General features: G+C 36.4%; 1 protein-coding gene across 2 annotated transcripts in view; it reads left to right on the forward strand.

The window, feature by feature from the left end:
- LOC135085186 (organic cation transporter protein-like) overlaps positions 1-19,255 on the forward strand; it is a 34,729-nt gene that overhangs the window by 5,453 nt on the left and 10,021 nt on the right. The window contains exons 1-5 of one of the 2 annotated variants that reach the window (XM_063979942.1): positions 14,040-14,144; positions 15,726-15,943; positions 16,801-16,984; positions 17,491-17,620; positions 19,075-19,203. In XM_063979942.1, coding sequence (XP_063836012.1) covers positions 14,106-14,144; positions 15,726-15,943; positions 16,801-16,984; positions 17,491-17,620; positions 19,075-19,203 — 700 coding nt within the window. In that variant the 5' untranslated portion in view covers positions 14,040-14,105. Of the gene's footprint in view, positions 1-14,039; positions 14,145-15,725; positions 15,944-16,800; positions 16,985-17,490; positions 17,621-19,074; positions 19,204-19,255 lie in introns of those variants that run through there. The other variant, XM_063979948.1, reaches the window with a different exon arrangement.

Consider the following 19,255-nt stretch of genomic DNA (forward strand, 5'->3'; position numbering starts at 1 on the left):
CGCAGTATCCTGTTGGTGCTTAATGACAACGTTTCAATAAAAATAAATTTAAAATGCATTTTATTGACCTTGACATTACGAAGCTCTTTTTTAAAATATATTAGAATACCTATTATTATAACTTGTCGACTTGTAGGTATCGACTAATTTTAATAATCTATACTTAGGGGAAGGGGGGGCATAGTGGAGTACTTAATTTCAATCGAAAAAATAAAAAGAACCAGATAAGTTATGAAGACTAGTTTTAGTCAAAATGATACTACAAGTATTGTATTATAGATAACTCTAAAAAAAAATAACGAATTATTAACTATTTTGGCATAAAATAACTTTTTTTTATAGTTTAAAATTTTCCGCTTTGCCCTTATCACAAGGGTAAAGTGGAATTGCACTTTGGGCAAAGTGAAAAAGGCACTTATTAAGCGTTTATCTACTCTATTTGAGCATTTTGCTAATGAGGTCAATTAAATGATATAACATAAACAACTTATTTGGTAATTAGGAACTGTTTTAGGCCATAAAAAACCTTGTCCCTTACTACTGCAAGATCATATATTTTTTGCTTCAGTTTTATTGAAAAATACCGGACGAAACTTATCAATCTTCTTCGATGCATCACCAGATTTCAAATGACGATGAAGAGTTCCAAATAGGATACCACATTTTTCTCTACCGAACTAATCGTACTAAGACTCGCTTCCTCCATCGCTCTTCTCATTTGATCTTCTGTCCATGAGCCTTGGTTCGTTTTTCTTTTGTAATAATTATGAACCATCTGAAAAAACAAATTAAATATTTCTATGTGGGAATCATTCCACTTTGCCCCCTTGTAATTTTTTCCACTTTGCCTTTTTGATAATAATTACAGTTTTCAATTGATAACTAAGAAAGTATTAAAATTTGTTTCATCTACAAAATGTCAAAGGAATCTATGATAAACAGATATTAGATTTAAATAATAAAAATACCATCACTACTCACTTTTCACAATAATATCCAGCCTCCAAAATCCTTGAATTTCGTAAGAAACTCACTTGATCTACATCGCGCAGTCATGTAGCCTGCTCGGTGGCGCTAGCCGGACTGATTTTGGTCAATGACCTTGGTAGGCCCTGTGCTTGGCTTACGTGAAGCACGAGTGCCGTTGGGTGAGAGAGTGTTGGTAAAATCAAAATTTTCGCTTTGCCCACCCCTTCCACTATGCCCCCCTCTCCCCTATAATAAATCTGTAGAGAGGTCAATTCTGTACATGAAATATATTTTCAAAATAACTATCAGGGGGTGATTAGTGATCGATACTGATGCCAAAAATGCAATCAGTAAAATTGTCTGTCTGTCTGTCTGTCTGTATGTTCCTTATAGAAACAAAAACTACTGGACGGATTTTAACGAAACTTGGTACAATTATTCTTCATACTCCTGGGCAGGTTATAGGATACTTAGGAATTCCCACGGGAACGGGCATTAGCGGGAAAATCCTTTTGTATGAAAAATCTAAACCGCTTAAGTTAGACGCTTGAAATTTGGCAAGCAGGTACCTTAGTAAACTTAAAGCTTAGTTATAACAGGATATTGCAAAATTCCTACGGGAACGGGAATTAGCGAGAAAAAACATTTGTATGAAAAAATCTAAGCCACGTAACATAGACGCTTGAAAGGAGAATGCCCAAGTGACTATGGGAGTTGGTATCGCTATCAAATTCATTGTACATTAATCGAATAAAGCTTAATTTATAGTATGCATACAGGACTATTTGGCACAGTTATTTTTTTTTTTATAAAACTCCGGACTTTGACGTAATTTTGGTTTAAGTGAAATGAATGGTGTCCATTGGCATAGCTACAGGTTTTACCTTAGAATACTTGTTTTATATTTGTGGATAGTTACCCTGCCTAAAAAAAACCCTAGCTACTCCAAAGCTAGCGTTATTTGATAAGGATCAGATATAAACACAAAATAATCTTGCGTGCATACCAATGTTATTCATACCATTTTGCAAGGGGAAAGGGATTTGTGGTTAGCCCTGACTACTTAAGGACAGGAAAAAATCAAATGATATCGCGAGCTAACTACGAACAGCGCCATCTATTGACAACCGTGCGAACTACGTAGTGTCGTTGCTCGGTGATAGGTGTTGCTGATTGCAGCTCATTGTTACAATACTTTTTATTAAAATCGGATTTTATTCCGGAGGTTTTACAATTTCTTACTACTTTCGCAAATCATTACAAATGAAGAAAGGAATTTACGGTGTGGTACCCTCAATGTACAATTAGATTTCGAGCGATACCACTTTTGGGCATTCTCCTTTGGCATGCAGGTACCTTAGTAAATTTAAAGCTTAGTTACAACAGGATATTGCAAAATTCTCACGGGAACGGGAGTTAGCGGGAAAAAACATTTGTATGAAAATATCTAAACCGCGTAAGTTAGACGCTTAAAATTTGGCATGCAGGTACCTTAGTAAACTTAAAGCTTAGTTACAACAGGATATTGCAAAATTCCCACGGGAACTGGAATTAGCGGGAAATTCCTTTTGTATGAAAAATCTAAACCGCTTAAGTTAGACGCTTGAAATTTGGCATGAAGGTCTCTTAGTAAACTTAAAGCTTAGTTACAACAGGATATTGCGAAATTCCAACGGGAACGGGAGTTAGCGGGAAAAAACATTTGTATGAAAAAATCTAAACCGCGTAAGATAGATGAAGGGGGTAAAATGGGATCCACGCGTACGAAGTCGCGGGCGGCCGCTAGTTATTAATAAAAATAAAAGTTTTTATACAATAATACCCGTATTATGAATTAACACGTAAAACTCATTTCAAATAATTGACAAGTGTACAAATCACTTAGTTAAAACACTTTGAGTCAAGTTTAATGAGTCTTTCTACAGACTTCTGTATTGTTACAATACCTAATTAAATATAATAAAATATAGAGGTGATCCAAGGTTGTTTCTGCTTTAGATACTTATATCCGTTATGTATAACGTAATATGTATAGTATGCTGTACCTGCTTAAGCTAGCTATAATTATGAATAATGAAAAATGAAAAATATTTTATTGATACTTAGTACGAATGTTACAAGTAGTTGGGGAATTCCTCTCTTTAAGTTTAAGTAACCTGTATTGAGAGGAATCCACTCTTTCGTCACATCCATAGATGTTCTAAACTTACAGAAAATATTACCCACTTAATAACAAACACACAACACAAAATAAAAAAGGTTTACATTACCGAGGTTCGGGATAACACAAACGAAAATATCTAAACACTTTACGAAACACTGCCACCCACTCCTTACTTACTTATTATTGTCTTTAAAACTAGATATTGTACCTATTACAGTTGAACAGCACATGTTTGGGTAAATGTATAGTTATTTGCATATAGAATAGGTACAAAAGGTGAACTTAATGCCATATAACATAGCATTTTCCCCCAGTTAACCACGTCCAAACTACATAATTAGAGTTTTGGAAAATAGAGAAAGATTAGCTTCTCGTAATGCCGTAAGCTTTATATTTTAGTACAAGATGGCTTTATTTCCAATACTTAGGCTGGGTTGCACCATCTTACTTTAACTTTTAAACGTCACAAATCTGTCAAACACCATACAAAAATCACCGGTTATCGTCAAAGTTAGGTGGTGCAACTCAGCCTTACATGTCAGAGAAAAGTTTGTTAGAAAACTGTCCTTATTTACGTGTGTGTAACTGAGCACTAAGGTAGAGTTAGTTACAATGGCAATAAATCAAGGTTGAACCATTTCCCCAATATCACGCTGCCAAGGTTGTACTCAATCACACCCTGATAGGGTAAGATACGATCTGTGCGGGCTACACGCAGGGTCAAGACGTTAGCAATCAGCTACTATTTCTCATACTAAGTTCACTTTACGTAACGTTCACTATTCGATCTCGATACGAAAGCAAATATCAAAATTGTTCGTGCTATTATCTAATCTTATCTAGGGCCGCGCATGGGCGCAGTGCACGTCGACCCATTGGGATCTTTTTTGCTTCCCTTTACCTTTATTCCTCATCATGCGTGAAGATCCTATCCCTATCAAGTGCTTGGGTGAGAGGGACCTAACCGTTACGACCGTAAAGGCGATTCGAAGTCGAAAGTTTATTCGCGCCAGGTGCTTTACGGCACAAGTTTATTCAAATTCAAATTCTTATTTTCCTTATAGGCCCGTTTCAGGACCCTTACACACGGCCCAATACAGCTTGTTCTACCACCAATTGTTATATATGTTGTCCATATCGGCTGGTGCTGTGTGAAAAACCTCAGTCACCTTTGCATCTTATTATTAAAATACTAAATTATTTTTCTAATGTTATCTAAGGCCAACGCGATATTTTTTTTTCTTTTTTGGCTTTACACAGTTTGTGAACGCGATATTATTTGTTCAGATGTGAACAATAATTGACATTTTGCAAACTTGGGACGACAAATTAGGTCGATAATAGAGATAAATAAATTAAACTTTAATAATAAAATAACAAGCAGTGTGTACTTTGAAATTAAAAGCTTGTAGTGATGATAGCATCTCCCTTATAGAACTGGATAAAATAGGTAGGTACACATAGCAATACCTATACTAGTTTCTGTGCTTAATATGCATAAAAAAGCTTAAAAAGGCTAAGCTACGTAACTTTTAGCGTAACACATTGTCAGTTAAAAGTAGACACACGTAGAGAACACGCTTGTATAATTTTAAATAGGCGACTTCAATATTACATAGATTACGTAACATAGTAGATACTTATGTATTATCGAATACATAAAGATAGTTACTTATATCATTAAAAGATTGGTAGAATTCTTATATAAAAACAAACAATTAGGTACCTAGTTGTTTTTTATAACGATGATTGCGTATTTTTTTAATTCACTGCATAAAATGTAGATTCCTACATACTCGCAAATGGCGTACATACAGTCGTAATTAACTTACGTGTTGTGCATGTGGATCAATAGATTTAATCAAGGATGACTTGACATCAAGGATACGTGGAGTTTGAGGCAGGTGGCCAACTGTAATATTTAAAAAATCAAGCTTCTGCACTTTTAGTTACTATACTGGGACCAAAATTACCAGTAAGAGGTCAATCAAAACTAAAAATAATTTCGTTTCACTACGCGTATTTCTATATTTTCTATAGCAATAAAGTACAAAATCTCAGAAAAAGACATAATTCGTATTCAGCCAATATCGTCTTTAACGTTCGTGTTTTTTGCAAAATTCATTTAAATTGTAATTTTTGATAAGGTAAAGGTAAACTAGTTTCTTTATGTTAATAAGACTAAATTAGTAACTAAATTGTTGCATTGTTTTTTAAAATGGATTTTTGCTTGCAAGTCTTCAACTTCAGTCGAGACAGATAGCATCGAATCCTAATGCCGTAGTAGATCTTTTTAGTACCTAACGACCTGAAAAAATGCTCAGTACATAAGAAACCACTTCATGGTCAAGTGAGACCTCTTGACTCCAAAGTTCCGGGTTCAATGCCCAGGTGGGACACACAGAGTCAATCAATAAATGCTTTTTCTGACTTTGAAACTTTTATTAAGACTAATTGACTAAAAAAAGTTGAAAAGTAAATTAATATAATTATGTAGTTGAGCTGGGTCAGATCCACCAATTCCCCCTATTAAATAAAAAGTTGTTCGAGATCCGAATCAACGAATGTATCTAGGCGAACACACAACGGAGGGTAGAGACATTGGAGTAATTATTTTGCAATTAAATACATTTGCAATCGTAGTGGAACCACCTTAGGGTAAAGGCTCTAGATGCATTATTAAAAGAAAATCACACTGCACAATTCCATGTCAAGGATATCGTCACGGTAATACTATATATCGTTCACTTCTGTTACTTATCGAGTCTTAACATGTTATTTTCTTCAATTAAAAACTTCGTTGAGTTATCATGTAAGGTTATCAAGAAATGTTTAGGGATTCTTTTGACGCATATGGTAGTAAGATAGTATAGTTCTTTACATTATTATTTATTTGGTCAATATTTGTAATAAAATTGATTCATCAAAATTGTATAAACTGTTAGCCATTACTTAGGCTCTACATATAAAAAATACTTTACGGCTTTAAAAGACGAAAAAACAGAGCAGAAACATACAACTTTTGCAGAAAATGAAAAGAACTGATATTAATTGGAGATCGTAATATTGTTTGTCCATGGACATTCCTGAAGCTACATCGATAAAGTAGTTTTCATGTATTTCCTTTATGGAATGTTATCACTAACTACGATTCGATTTCGCGATCGCCTAATACGACGTCCCTAAGGGTGGATTCGACCAAACAAGAGCAAATCGTCAGTTTTGACATATTTCCCATACTGAAACTGTCAATCCCATCAAAAACAATACTTGTCAAAAAAACCAAGTCTCGCAACTCAGTTGTTCTACGGTAAAAAGTTGTGAGATCCATGTAATACCAAGTCCAGGCCAGGAAATCTTTAACGTTTTACATAAATTATTGACTTGGCCATCGCACTAAATAATTTAATTTACACGTGTTTTCATGCGATGGCCAAGTCAATATATTTATGTAAAACGTTAAAGATTTCCTGGCCTGGACTTGGTATTACATGGATCTCACAACTTTTTACCGTAGAACAACTGAGTTGCGAGACTTGGTTTTTTTGACAAGTATTGTTTTTGATGGGATCTCATTTCTTTTTGTATTTTGTAGACAGCAGTTATGTATCTAGAAAACTGGACCGAAATTGAAAAATTTTACTCGACTTGGCGGTTGCACTACCGTGCCCCCAAATCTCATTTCTTTTTGTATTTTGTAGACAGCAGTTATGTATCCAGAAAACTGGACCGAAATTGAAAAATTTTACTCGACTTGGCGGTTGCACTACCGTGCCCCCAAATATTTTAGTTTTTCCTTGATTCATACACCAAACACTACTTACATTCCAAATTTGAAGCTTCTAGGTCTGCTAGAAGTGCCTTAGAGTTTTGATGATCGGTGAGTCAGTGAGTGACAAAATTAAGTAACTTTGACCCGTTATAATTCTTAAACTACTGGTTCAAATTGAATGAAATTTTAAATATACCGTGTCTTTACAATGCCTGCATAGCTAATGAAAATTCAGCCTTCTAGTTTTATCCACAACGAAGTTACAGGCAGTCGAAAATGGCCTGAATTGCTTCGAGAAAAGGATGGTACGGCCGTGCCGCTTTTTTGCTCGACTTGGTGGGGGCACTGCCGTGCCCCCAGATGTGTCAGTTATACCTGGAGTTATTCTTGAATAAAAGTTTGGTTGAATCGGGCCTAAGTTAGATAATGTTACGTAATAAATTAATTTTGTAGTAGAGGCTTTGCAGACGTCTGGACATTTTATCGATTATCGAATGTAAACATAAAGGTAAGTAAATAATTATTTATCATTTGCGATTTTATTTGCGTAGACAGAGTCGATGACGCAAAACCATGTACTAAATTGACGTTGGTTTGTAGATCAATAGCAAACAGTTAGTGGGCGTAGGCCCGGCTGGCATTGTCTAGCTGTGCACACAAGCATTGTGCTGCTTCAGCAACACCAAGGGCGGAGAGCAACAATTGTATGGAAATATGGCCTACGATATGGTCATACGATTGTGGTAAATCTAATGTAGAGACCAAACCTTATGAAAACAAGAATTAAATAGGAACTAGTAGATTTAAAACTAACTAGTTAGTCTTTCTGACCAATAACTTTACAAAAGCATTCTCTCACAGATATTTATTGTAGACTTACGTAGCGTAGGTACATCTAATAATGTGAACCTACCTACAACATGATTTGCGTTTTAATAAGACAGGTTTCTTAATTAGGTAGGTACCTACTTACTCCTCTTCATACCATTACGTCATTTGTAAATTCGCCACTATTTTTAAAGAAAAAGTTAAAAACAAGTAACTTGTTTACATTGATTTATGACACGAAGCGACTCGTTAAAAATGTCTAGTTAAATTGTATTTTTAGCTTGAGGTAGGTCAAATGACGTCATTCAACCCAGTCATTAGATTAACTTAAGAACCACTTTTTATCACTGAAGACTTCATAAGTCTATAGTTGCTACGATCAGTATTTCAGCAGCATGAATATTGAACATACTATAGAGATATGGTGTTGTAAAGTATACTGGTTGGTATAAAGCTTTCAGGTTATATCGATGCCTACCTAACAACGATAGTAATATCACAGATAATATGAATGTGGTTGTAGATAATATTTTGGAAATCTTTGAATGCAGTTCTGTTTCTTTTCAAAAATAAAGGAATGTTTTCTTTGAGTAAAATTTTCTATCTACAGTATTAAGAGTACTTTCCCTCCAGGTGGCATTACAAAACTCCACCCTGTATACTTTAGTGATGAACATCTGTGTCTCAAACTTACCTAGAAATATATTATTACTTGATATGTTTGAACTAAACCCTCTTGGCAGAGTGGGTTTCATCTCCTTGCTACCTTTTGATTACTTTATACTCGTACTTAGTTTATATCGCAAACAAAAAGAGCTTTGCTCCAAGTTTCATCAATATTAGTATGCACTAGACATCCATTCGCGTAAGAGTGGTCTCGCGTGCATAATTCACGCTGCCCCGGCGCTCGCGTGTGCAAAATTGACAATCTCTTGTCACAAAGTACAGAAGAACAAAAGGCTCCGTCATCTAATAAATCAACATAATACATAACTTTTTGTTTTAGGTCACCAAAGGTAAGAAAAACGATAAGATATTTCGAAGTTGTGACGGCCGTGAGAGTTTGAAATTAGTTTCTTCCGGCCGAAAAGTTCTAAAAAATATCACTTCTCCCATAAAAATCATCAAAATCGGGTGCCCCGATGATTTTTTGCGAGAAAGTGATGATGTTTTTTCCTTTAAGTGATTTTAATAGAAAGAAAGAAACATTTATTACGATAATAGCATTAGTACGTGCTTGACGATAGAGGTAGAGTCACGACATATGTAGGTAAGTCTACGTCGTAATTGTAAGATGTCCTTGTTATTACGAACTAGACTCTACTGTTCGCTTTTCCACTGTTGCTCGCGTGTGCAAAATGGTCAATTCTGTACTATTTGTCCGTGTGCACTAGCATTATCCATTCATGGGTAGAGTGGTACCGCTGTTTTGCTATGTATCTCTATGGCCATCCTTGACGACTTCGAGAATGGGATTGCAATAAAGGAACATGCGATTACGTGTTTTACAATCAGATCACTCAATACGAGATCGAATCAGAAATGAGGAGATCCGTAAACGAACTAAAGTTGCTGACATAGCCCAACGGATTAGCAAGCTGAAGTGGCAATGGGCAGGGCACATAGTACGCAGAACTGACGGCTGATGGGGCAGCAATGTTCTGGAGTGGAGGCCACGTACCGGAAAACGCAGCGTGGGACGTCCACCCACAAGGTGGACCGACGACATCATAAAAGTAGCAGGAAAGCGCTGGACGCAGGCCGCTACCAACCGGTCAACATGGAAATCATTAGGAGAGGCCTATGTTTAGCAGTGGATGTACTATGGCTGAAATTATGATGATGAATTAGTACCGAAAGAAGACTGACGCTAAATATTCCTTCCTTCCTCCTTCCTTCCTTGTGGGTACGAGTATTTTTGATTGATTAAGGATAATTTTGTGAACTTTCCTGTATTTAAACACAGCTTAAATGTAGTTTTATAATTTTCCCCCATTTCTTGGAATGAAACAACTTTTACTTTGAAGTAGGTACATTAGTTACCGGGTAGGTACACGTCGCCTCGTGCATATTTCAGGGTGTCTGCCAGGCCAACTTTGAATAGTCAATTTGTGCTGTGTCACTTGCAGGGTTCAGTAGGTCACGACAAGAATAGAAACGGTACATTTTATTAATCAGCTATGGTTTTTACATCGTTTTTACCTTCGCTTGGTAAACGAAGCAAAAACCGCTACTTGTGCGTATTACAAAACGAAGTTCAATACTCATTTGATTCGATACTAAATTGTAATTGGTAAAAAAAAGCATAGGAACCTAACGACCGTCATTATTACGATGCATATTTTAAAGTATCGTAACGCTGATTCAATATTATAAAAAAATATCATAGGATTATACGAGTAATCACTTTCCTCTCTCGAAATTGCTCTTTTCGAAGTAATTGTCGTCACGCGTATCAAATGTAGTTAAATTTTAAATTAACTTAACAAGAAATCGAACTCGGATCCCTCGCACTCAAGCCACAAAATATCTCAAGTCTAATCACCCTTTTTATTGTACGCAGACGATCTTAAGGTGTTTCGTAAAATAACTTGCATTGACGATAGTGTCAAATTACAGGAGGACCTGGACCGACTAACTGCTTACTGTTCAGCCAATAAACTTCACTTGAGCATACCTAAATGCAAAGTTATATCCTTCACTAAAAAAATCAACTCCATTCAATATGACTATGTGCTTTGTAACACTCCTCTGGAACGAGTCTCTTTAATCAAAGATTTAGGTGTACTCTTCGACTCTAAATTGCATTTTGATGCTCACGTCGACTACATCACTGCTAGGGGTTTTCAAATGTTTGGATTTCTGAGACGTACCTGCAGTTCTTTCAAGAAGCTAAGTACTCATCTGTTACTATACAAATCACTCGTAAGACCTCAGGTGGAGTATGCTACTTGTGTTTGGAACCCATTTTACAATAAATACAGTGATCAACTTGAAACCTTACAACGTAAATATCTACTTAATCTAAATTACCAATCTGTAAAGGTATGGGCCTCATATCAATCACTTTTGGATAAATACTCGTTATTAACTCTCAAACAACGGAGACTGTATCTTGACCAATCTATTCTCTTTAAAATTTGTCGTAATGGCTTCGATTGCAACCAACTAATTAATCAAATTTACCTGCGCATCCCCAGTCGCTCCCAGCGTATACGAGATGCTTACACTCACAGACTTTTTGCTCCTAAACGATGTCGAACTAACGCTGGCAAAAGAGCTCCTTTATGGCGATTAATGGATGCATACAACAAATATTTTACTGATATCGATTTATTTGTAGTGTCTCCCTCAAAGTTCAGAAAGTGCATCCTTGATGTATTAACGAATGTACCTTAATTGTATTTGTTTTTTCTCTTTTTTGCATTAAGTTAAAGCACATATAACACTGTTTGTTTGCTTGGTTAGCTTGTACCAAAATAAGTTTGTAATATTACTATGAGGATAATAGTGCTGGTTGCGTAATAGTATAAGTTTATTTAATGTTCAGCAGTTGTATTTGCAATATTGCGCAATTGTTTGTTATCCCAAATAAAATAAAATAAATAAATAAATAAATTAAGGCTATACTAATTAAAAATGGCCAACTTAATTCGATGGGAGCGAAGTGTGACAGTTTCAAACAGTTCAAATAAATTATATTCGCCAAATCCAAATTGACGTTTTTTAAGACGCCTACGCTACGATGCATAAAGTTGTCTACTCAGTAACATTGACGCGCTCTTGCGAGATCCAAAAGTTTGCTGTGCCCGACAGGGTCCATACTGTACCTATAATGTATATTATGTTAGAACATCCTTAAACGTGTGGAATAGCAATAAAGAATTGAATTGAAAAAAAAAAACATTTCATTACACTCAAGTTCAAAACTTAGCAAAGCTTGAAAAGTAAGATAGACAACGGATGTAAAGAATACTTGCATAAATAGATTCATACCATTTCGACACGACACGACCGACACGTCTCAACCTACATAGAAATGACCCAGACCAAATACAAAGCTAAACGCTACCGCGCATCTAGTAAGTAGATACGCGTGCTACTAGGCTAGGCAGCCATCAGGAAGGTTACGTAGTGAACACTCAGCTTAAAAACGTGTGAAATACCTGCCGGTAAACCATGACACATGACTTCCAAAAGCGTACCCAAAAAACTAATTTTAACCCTGTCAAAACACAATCAACCGGAGGAAACGCGAAACAGTCTAATCATGACCAAATTGACTTTGGCCACGCTTGTTTCACGGGTCTAAAACAGTCAACAATCACTAATTAGGATCCTTAATTACGTTTTTTACCCGACTACGGCAAAGCAAAAGGAGGGTTATGATTTTGACAGGCTATGTATGTATGTATGTATGTATGTATGTATGTTCATGTGTACCCTCGTAACTTCTAAACTACTTATCAGAATTCGACAAATGACATATCATTAGAAGCGTCTTAATTGTCCGCTGGTTATAGGCTATATGGGGTTTCACAAAATCTAATGTGGCGCCCTCTAGCGGACAAAACATACAGAGTAAAAAAATAAAGTTAAGATAAATATGCCGTGTTTGGTATCATTTGAAAGCGCTTTACTTGTACATTTTGAATATATACATAACTGTATATATTACTAGCATTTGCTTGTGACTTTACCTGTATTCATGGGCTAATTGCATATAATTCACATCTTTTCGTTCATAGCTTCTTTACTACTTATTAGTTCATCAATTTAACTTTTGTTTTCACAAATACACTTTATCACCAAAATAGTACAAATAATAAAAAGTAAAAAAACTAAAACCCAACTACGACAAAAAACGACGCTGAAAAAGTACAAAACAAGATTTTCAAAATACTAAACTGAACAAAGTTGCTAATGTAGTTGCATAGTAATTTTCATGTTTGGAAAGGCGTAGTCACACGTTACATATACCTACCTACCGTAGCACTTTGACAACGTGTGACTGCGGTTTTCCAAACATGAAAATTACTATGCAACTACATTAGCAACTTTGTTCAGTTTAGTATTTTGAAAATCTTGTTTTGTACTTTTTCAGCGTCGTTTTTTGTCGTAGTTGTTAGACACTAACCTTACCCTCCGCTCAATGAATAACCCAATAAATGAACTTTACGATGTTTTGTTTTTCCAAATGATTGATCCAGTGACCCAAATTTTCCCGAAAGAAAGTAAGGTTGCCGTACCTAAATGAAGAATATGAAGTAGGAACTATCCAAAAAATATTCTATAATTCGTAAAACGGAATAACGTTAAACTGAATTCTGGCTCTTGAAATACAGTTTTTCGGCCCTAAAAGAAAGTTTTCTGGCCCCTGAAATACAGTTTTCGGTCCTGAAATACAGTTTTCCGGCCCTGAAATATTTTTTTCTGGCTCCTGAAATACAGTCTTCCGGTCGTGAAATACAGTGTTCTGGCTCCTGAAATACAGTTTTCCGGTCCTAAAAACAGTGTTCTGGGTCCTGAAATACAGTTTTCACTAGTTTAGTTCAAAAATGATACAGAATAGTTCTTTACACAAACTATTTCTATTTGTAAACAGTGGTTTCCGATGTCTCTACATAATGGAATGGAATTACTTTGCGACTGATTGCAATCGATAGACACAAATAGAAGGGTTGCAGCCACGACGCCAGCAAGTCGTCCTCATTAATATGTAGAGTTACAAATGATGTGGTCACGATAAGTAAGCTCTGAGGGTTGACTATGTAGAGAAATAGGTATATTTTTAGAGTTCCTTACGCCTCTTCTTCTCTAAACCGATATGTTAAGTACAAGAGATGGCAATTAACATTTTGAGACTTCTGTAAGACTCCTGAAAAATGTTTTGAACTGTTAAATATTTGGAATTTAACCATTATGATCATGCAGAGATCTTTCAACTTCAAAATACATTGATTTGTTCATTTTCGGGTAGGTAAACAATACGGTCTTAAAATACGCATAATTGTCAAAGTTTTATCTTCTTTTAATCCTAATTTTGACCGTAACTTTAACGATAGCCGGTGTTTTTGTATGGAGTTTGACAGATTTTTGACGTTTGTCAAAGTTAAAGTAAGATGGGGCAACCCAGCCTTAGAATATAGAGATGTTTTCATTCATAACGCTCACAAACTCGTTTAGCATTCGATGCATAACGACAAACCGTCGCGCTATCACCCCAATCAGAAATGAATTCGCACTTGACTATTTTTTATCAGCGCCGAGTCCGAATATATCGATAAAGAAGTCGTTATTATCGGCATTCGATCTCGGACAGCTGTGAGTGTGACACGTTTTCAGTATGTGAAACTGACCTCCTTTGGGATCATGAAAGAAAATCAGAAAATTGAAATGCAGAAGTTTGAGGTTTGTTGCTTCAGCATTCTCTTTTTAAATGTGACATCAGTTTAAAAAACTTTCATTGTTTTTTCAAAATAATTTAAAGATAACGTTCGTTTCTTTTCGTTGTCATTTGTTTTTGTTGCAAATACACAAAGTAATTCGAGATTAACGAGGATTAGAGAAGACAATGGAAAGGTTTGTTTTTGCCGGTCAATCAACTTGTTTACTGAAGTTCCATTAGATCTTTATGAATATGTATGTGTTTAAATTATAATTTAGTGTTCAAATACAATACATATTATACTTATTAGTAGGTATACCTATCCTACAATATTAACATTATAATAGTGACGGAGTTTCTTGCGCTGCTTCTTCTCATCACTAGGCTGATGGCCATTGTTACTGTCCTGAAGCAGTGGTAGGGTTGGGATATGGAAAAGTGCTCTTTGGGAGCTTGCATAAACTTGCAATAAAAGATTTGATTTGATTTGAAAATAGGCCCTTTTTAAATTACTCAGTTTCAAACACCTATGGCTCTTCATTTTGTTGTTGTTGTCATATTAACTCATTTTGTCTGTCTTTATTTCTCTAATTAACTACGTTCATTTCCAACTCAATTTAACTTTCTCCCAGGGCTACTCAACCTTCTCTGATTGCGTTTAATTGGAGGTCATAGAGCTGCAGTGATGAATAGCAGTTGGAAATTTTCCGAGTGAACTGCGAACTATTTATTTATTTAATTAAAACTTTATTGCACACAAAAATAGAACGCAGTACAAAAGGCGAACTTAATGCCGTATGGTATTCTCTACCAGCTAGCTAACTATTGGTTTACAGTTAGTTGGAAGATATTACGACTTAGGTACATTAAATCAAAGATTCGCAGAATAACTGAAAACCTGAACTTGCTAAGAAACAATTAAAGATTAAGCATTTTATAAAATAATGCAAGGTTTGCGTTTTTACAGCTAATTGCTAGTATTATAACAAAATGCAGTGTTCATTAATTTAATAATTGATTATGAACTTGCTTGTCTATTGATTCTCAGGCGGATTTCGTCATTATCCTTCATCAAGAACGGATTCAGTTTAATTATTTACAGAAAATATCAGTTTACATTCGACTTGTGAACTCTATATTTTGATGCTTTAACCGAGTAATTAAAAGTTTAATTACTTCACCCTATTGAATGACGACAAGATGTTGTATTTTGTAGCCTTTGTTTATTTCAGTTCACTTAGGCTGAGCTGCACCACCTAACTTTGACCGTAACTATCACGATAACCGGTGTGTTTTGAATGGAGTTAGACAGATTTTTGACGTTTGTCAAGTTAAAATGGTGTAACCTAGCCTCAATATTATCAATAACAAATCTCATCTCTCAACAAAACCTTTGTCCAGCAAAGAATGTCATGTTGCGTCCACACTGGGCGAATGTGCTAGCGCGGCACGCTTGTCATCCTGATCACTCTGCTCTTGAGTGAGCAGGATGTTGAGTTTGCCGCATGAGCCCATTCGCCCAGTCTGGACGCACCATCAGTTCAGTCGTCATTAAAAACAGCGAAAGGACTCTACCAAACAAAAAAACAAATTCTTTTTTCCAGGAGGAGAAGCCAGAAAAGAACAACGATGAGGACATCCTGGACACGGTCCTCTCGTACGTGGGGGAGATGGGCCGCTACCAGAAGTGGCTGTTCGTGGCCATGCTGCCCTTCGGCTTCTTCTTTGCCTTCGTTTACTTCGTGCAGATGTTCGTCACGGCCACGCCGCAGCGCCACTGGTGCCAGGTACCGGAGCTGAGCCACTTGGAGCCAGAGGTCAGGTAAGATTTCTCCCAACCTGTCATAATAATAGATTTCTCACAGAAAAGCTAGCTAGTCGAAAAGTCTCCAAGATTCCATGTTGTGAGAGCCTCTGTCGGACCTATTCATCCTAATGTTCAAAATTCTTCTATTTTACTGTGTGCCTAACTACATTGACTTATGCCCATTTTCACCATCAACCCCTAATTTTTAAGTGACCCCTATGAAAACAAAATGCCTGTTATGTGTTACCATAGGGATCACTTAAAAATTAGGGATTGATGGTGAAAACGGGCATTAGTCCACTAATATTCCTTAATCTCCGAATGGATTATCATAGTAGTTTTAAGTCAAAGATCCTAGGTAGCTTTACTTATTGAGAAAGAAATATCTTAATGAGTCAATACTCGAAACGATACTCGATTGTCACAATCTCATTTGCATTTAAGTAATAGTAGCTAATCGTATGGTAGCACCATATTTTCTTGAAGCTTCCTTCCTTATGGCGTCACCATTAACCAAAAATTATACAATGTGCCAGACAACAACACGCCAATTGTCATGGTTGTGTGTCATCGATTTCAATAGATAATGTCCCGAACCTGTATTTTGTTTACCACATTTCGCGCACACTTAAATTTTATTGATTCTTATGCATTTATGCTTATTGATTTAGGTATCTGCCAAAAGCCGTGTGATTCCGCAGAGCTGAATAGGATCACCCCGTACCTAAATGCTGTAAAGAGGAGTCGAAGTGACAAATACCTATGTCAAAATCAAGCCTCCCCCACCCAACTGGCCAGCGCGGAGAGGCCAACTCCCCCATTTAATTGCCTCTGGTAAATAAGGAAAATTACCGGATGATGACGATTTCCAGACGGAACCTCTCAACCTTACCCCATGCTGAGTACGAGTGGGACAAATGCCTGACGTTCAACGCCAATTGGAGTCACGTGTTGGAGACCATGACGGCCCCACATCCCAACACTTCCACGGTGTCTTGCGAGAACGGCTGGGAGTTCGAGCTTGGGGACATTCCGTACCATACTGTTGTTAGTGAGGTGAGTATCAGAAGTTATAGTACCTGACCACAATAATATCTACAGTTTACACTGATGATTATTGCCCCTTTAAGTTCTTGCATTTGAAACTAGATGTTTCATCCACATCTTTTCATTGTAGAGTCTAAGTACTCTTCAATTTAAAAGCTTTCATTCAGCTCTTTATCTTTCACCGGCATCACCAGATGATTATAGTGTGAGTGCTATAGCATACTAGATAGTTTTGAAGGTCCACTTTGTACTTTTGCGTGCTCCTTTCGTGAGACACAGGATGATGCGTGAGTTAGAAGGAAGAAAGTAAACGAAACACGTCTATTCGATTGGTGTTTTATCCCAATGATTCATACAAATCTCGTTTCTTTGCGCTTTGATAACCAAAACAGAAACTTTTCCTCAACTCAATCCCACGGTCACCTAACGTGAGCCACTGAGCCCGTTTGAATAAACAAAAGAACAACAACAACTCTACGTTATCTTGTGCATACTTTTTTATTTGTTTGTTGCAGCGCGGATGGGTATGCGAAAACGCCGGCTTCGCTCCTACGGCCCAAGCCATTTTCTTCGCGGGGTCCTTCGTCGGGGGCTTATTCTTCGGCTGGCTAGCAGACACCTTCGGCAGAGTGCCCGCTTTGGTTGGTAAGACCGTCCGTACACATAGATAGTCAGAGTTCTATTGGAGTAGATTAAGCACGAGCTGGAGTCCTGAAGACTGTGAAACTTGATTTTCAATTTGTCCTAGTACTTAATTAGTTAGGACCTAGTTCGATTAGACTGATAATAAAGTATCTGAACTTCAAGTGTTCAAGTTTTATGCTCACTAAGTTTCTTCAAAAACCACACCTGTACTTATCTTACTATTAATCTCAATAAAACGATATCATTTCATCATTTCGAAGTCCTCGAGATGCTAATCTTTTAATGTTGACATACATAAATCTTTTCATATCTATTTGTGCAATAAAACAAAACAATGGATTTACTTGCTGTAAAAGTGTAAAGTCATCTTAGCCTTTAATCTTTCAACAATTATTGCTTAGTGGTCATATTGTTTGATAATGACAGACATGCTGTAGGCCGTGATCATCCTGAAATTAATAGCATATTTAATATACAAAATTAATAGAATGTTCCTTTCCAAATTATTTGAAAAAGATCACTTTCTGAATAAGACCCAAAATGCCGTTTCAACTTTATAACATATCTTGTCTGAAGTATTTGGTTTAGGTAAAGATTAAGCAAACTTTCCCACCTTATTTACTTTACGTCACAATGTTTACTTAACGACTTCTTTAACGTTTTATTAAAAAGTAAATATTTATAAAGATTCTAAATGTCCGTCCGTCTCTTTATAAATAACGATTTTTACCTAGTTAAAGTTTATATAGCCTTAATTAACGAAGGTCAAAAGCTGCAGGAGCCTAGACGTAGCTATAAGTAAACAGCCAAGAAGTACTCAGGTAGGTATCACGCAATAAATGTCGATCTTAGGCTGGTGCCACATACGACTTTTTGCAGGGTTTCTACGTACTAAACCTTCTTTATAGCGTTCTCTCCCACATAAAGAAAATGAAATGTGCAAATACAACAAAAAACATTGTGACTTCAGCATATTCTTACTTAATTAACTACAATAGTGTGTCTATACTCGTAATATGTCCAGAGGCGGACTTTTATTACGATGTTCTACCAATTACTAGGAGCTGGATTGGAAGTTTCCACCAAATGTTTTTCTCGTATTTTATTTCCTTTTTAAAGGGAATGAAAAGGAAATTTTTAAAGGGAATAAAAAAGAAATCACACATGTTCACTAAAGTATGATTAAGTGTGAACTCATGTTCGTTTTTTGTAGGCAAGGCATCGTCTTATCTATCGTAGGTATAAAAAAACTCATAAAACTCATTTATTTTTGCAAATAGGCTTTTAAAAAACACTTTTAAACGTCCCCGTATTAACCTTACACCTACCACTCACTACAGTAGTAACCGATTTAAAAAGGAGTTTCTCATTGGACGACGCGACGCAACTATCACGCTTTTGGTTGAACTGAATTTGATGCAGTTCTCGAATATCAATAAAAATATTGTATCCAGGTACAAACCTCATCGGCTGCGTGGGTGGAGTCGCCAGCATCTTCACCACTGGGCTTTGGGACTTCGCCTTCTGCCGGTTCCTGGTCGGCATGGCATATGATAGCTGCTTCATGATGATGTACATTTTGGGTAAGACTTGATTTTTCATCATCATCATCATTTCAGCCTCAGGACGTCCATT

This window comes from Ostrinia nubilalis, chromosome 2 (genome assembly GCF_963855985.1).
Source record: "Ostrinia nubilalis chromosome 2, ilOstNubi1.1, whole genome shotgun sequence".
NCBI classification, from domain to species: Eukaryota; Metazoa; Arthropoda; class Insecta; order Lepidoptera; family Crambidae; genus Ostrinia; species Ostrinia nubilalis.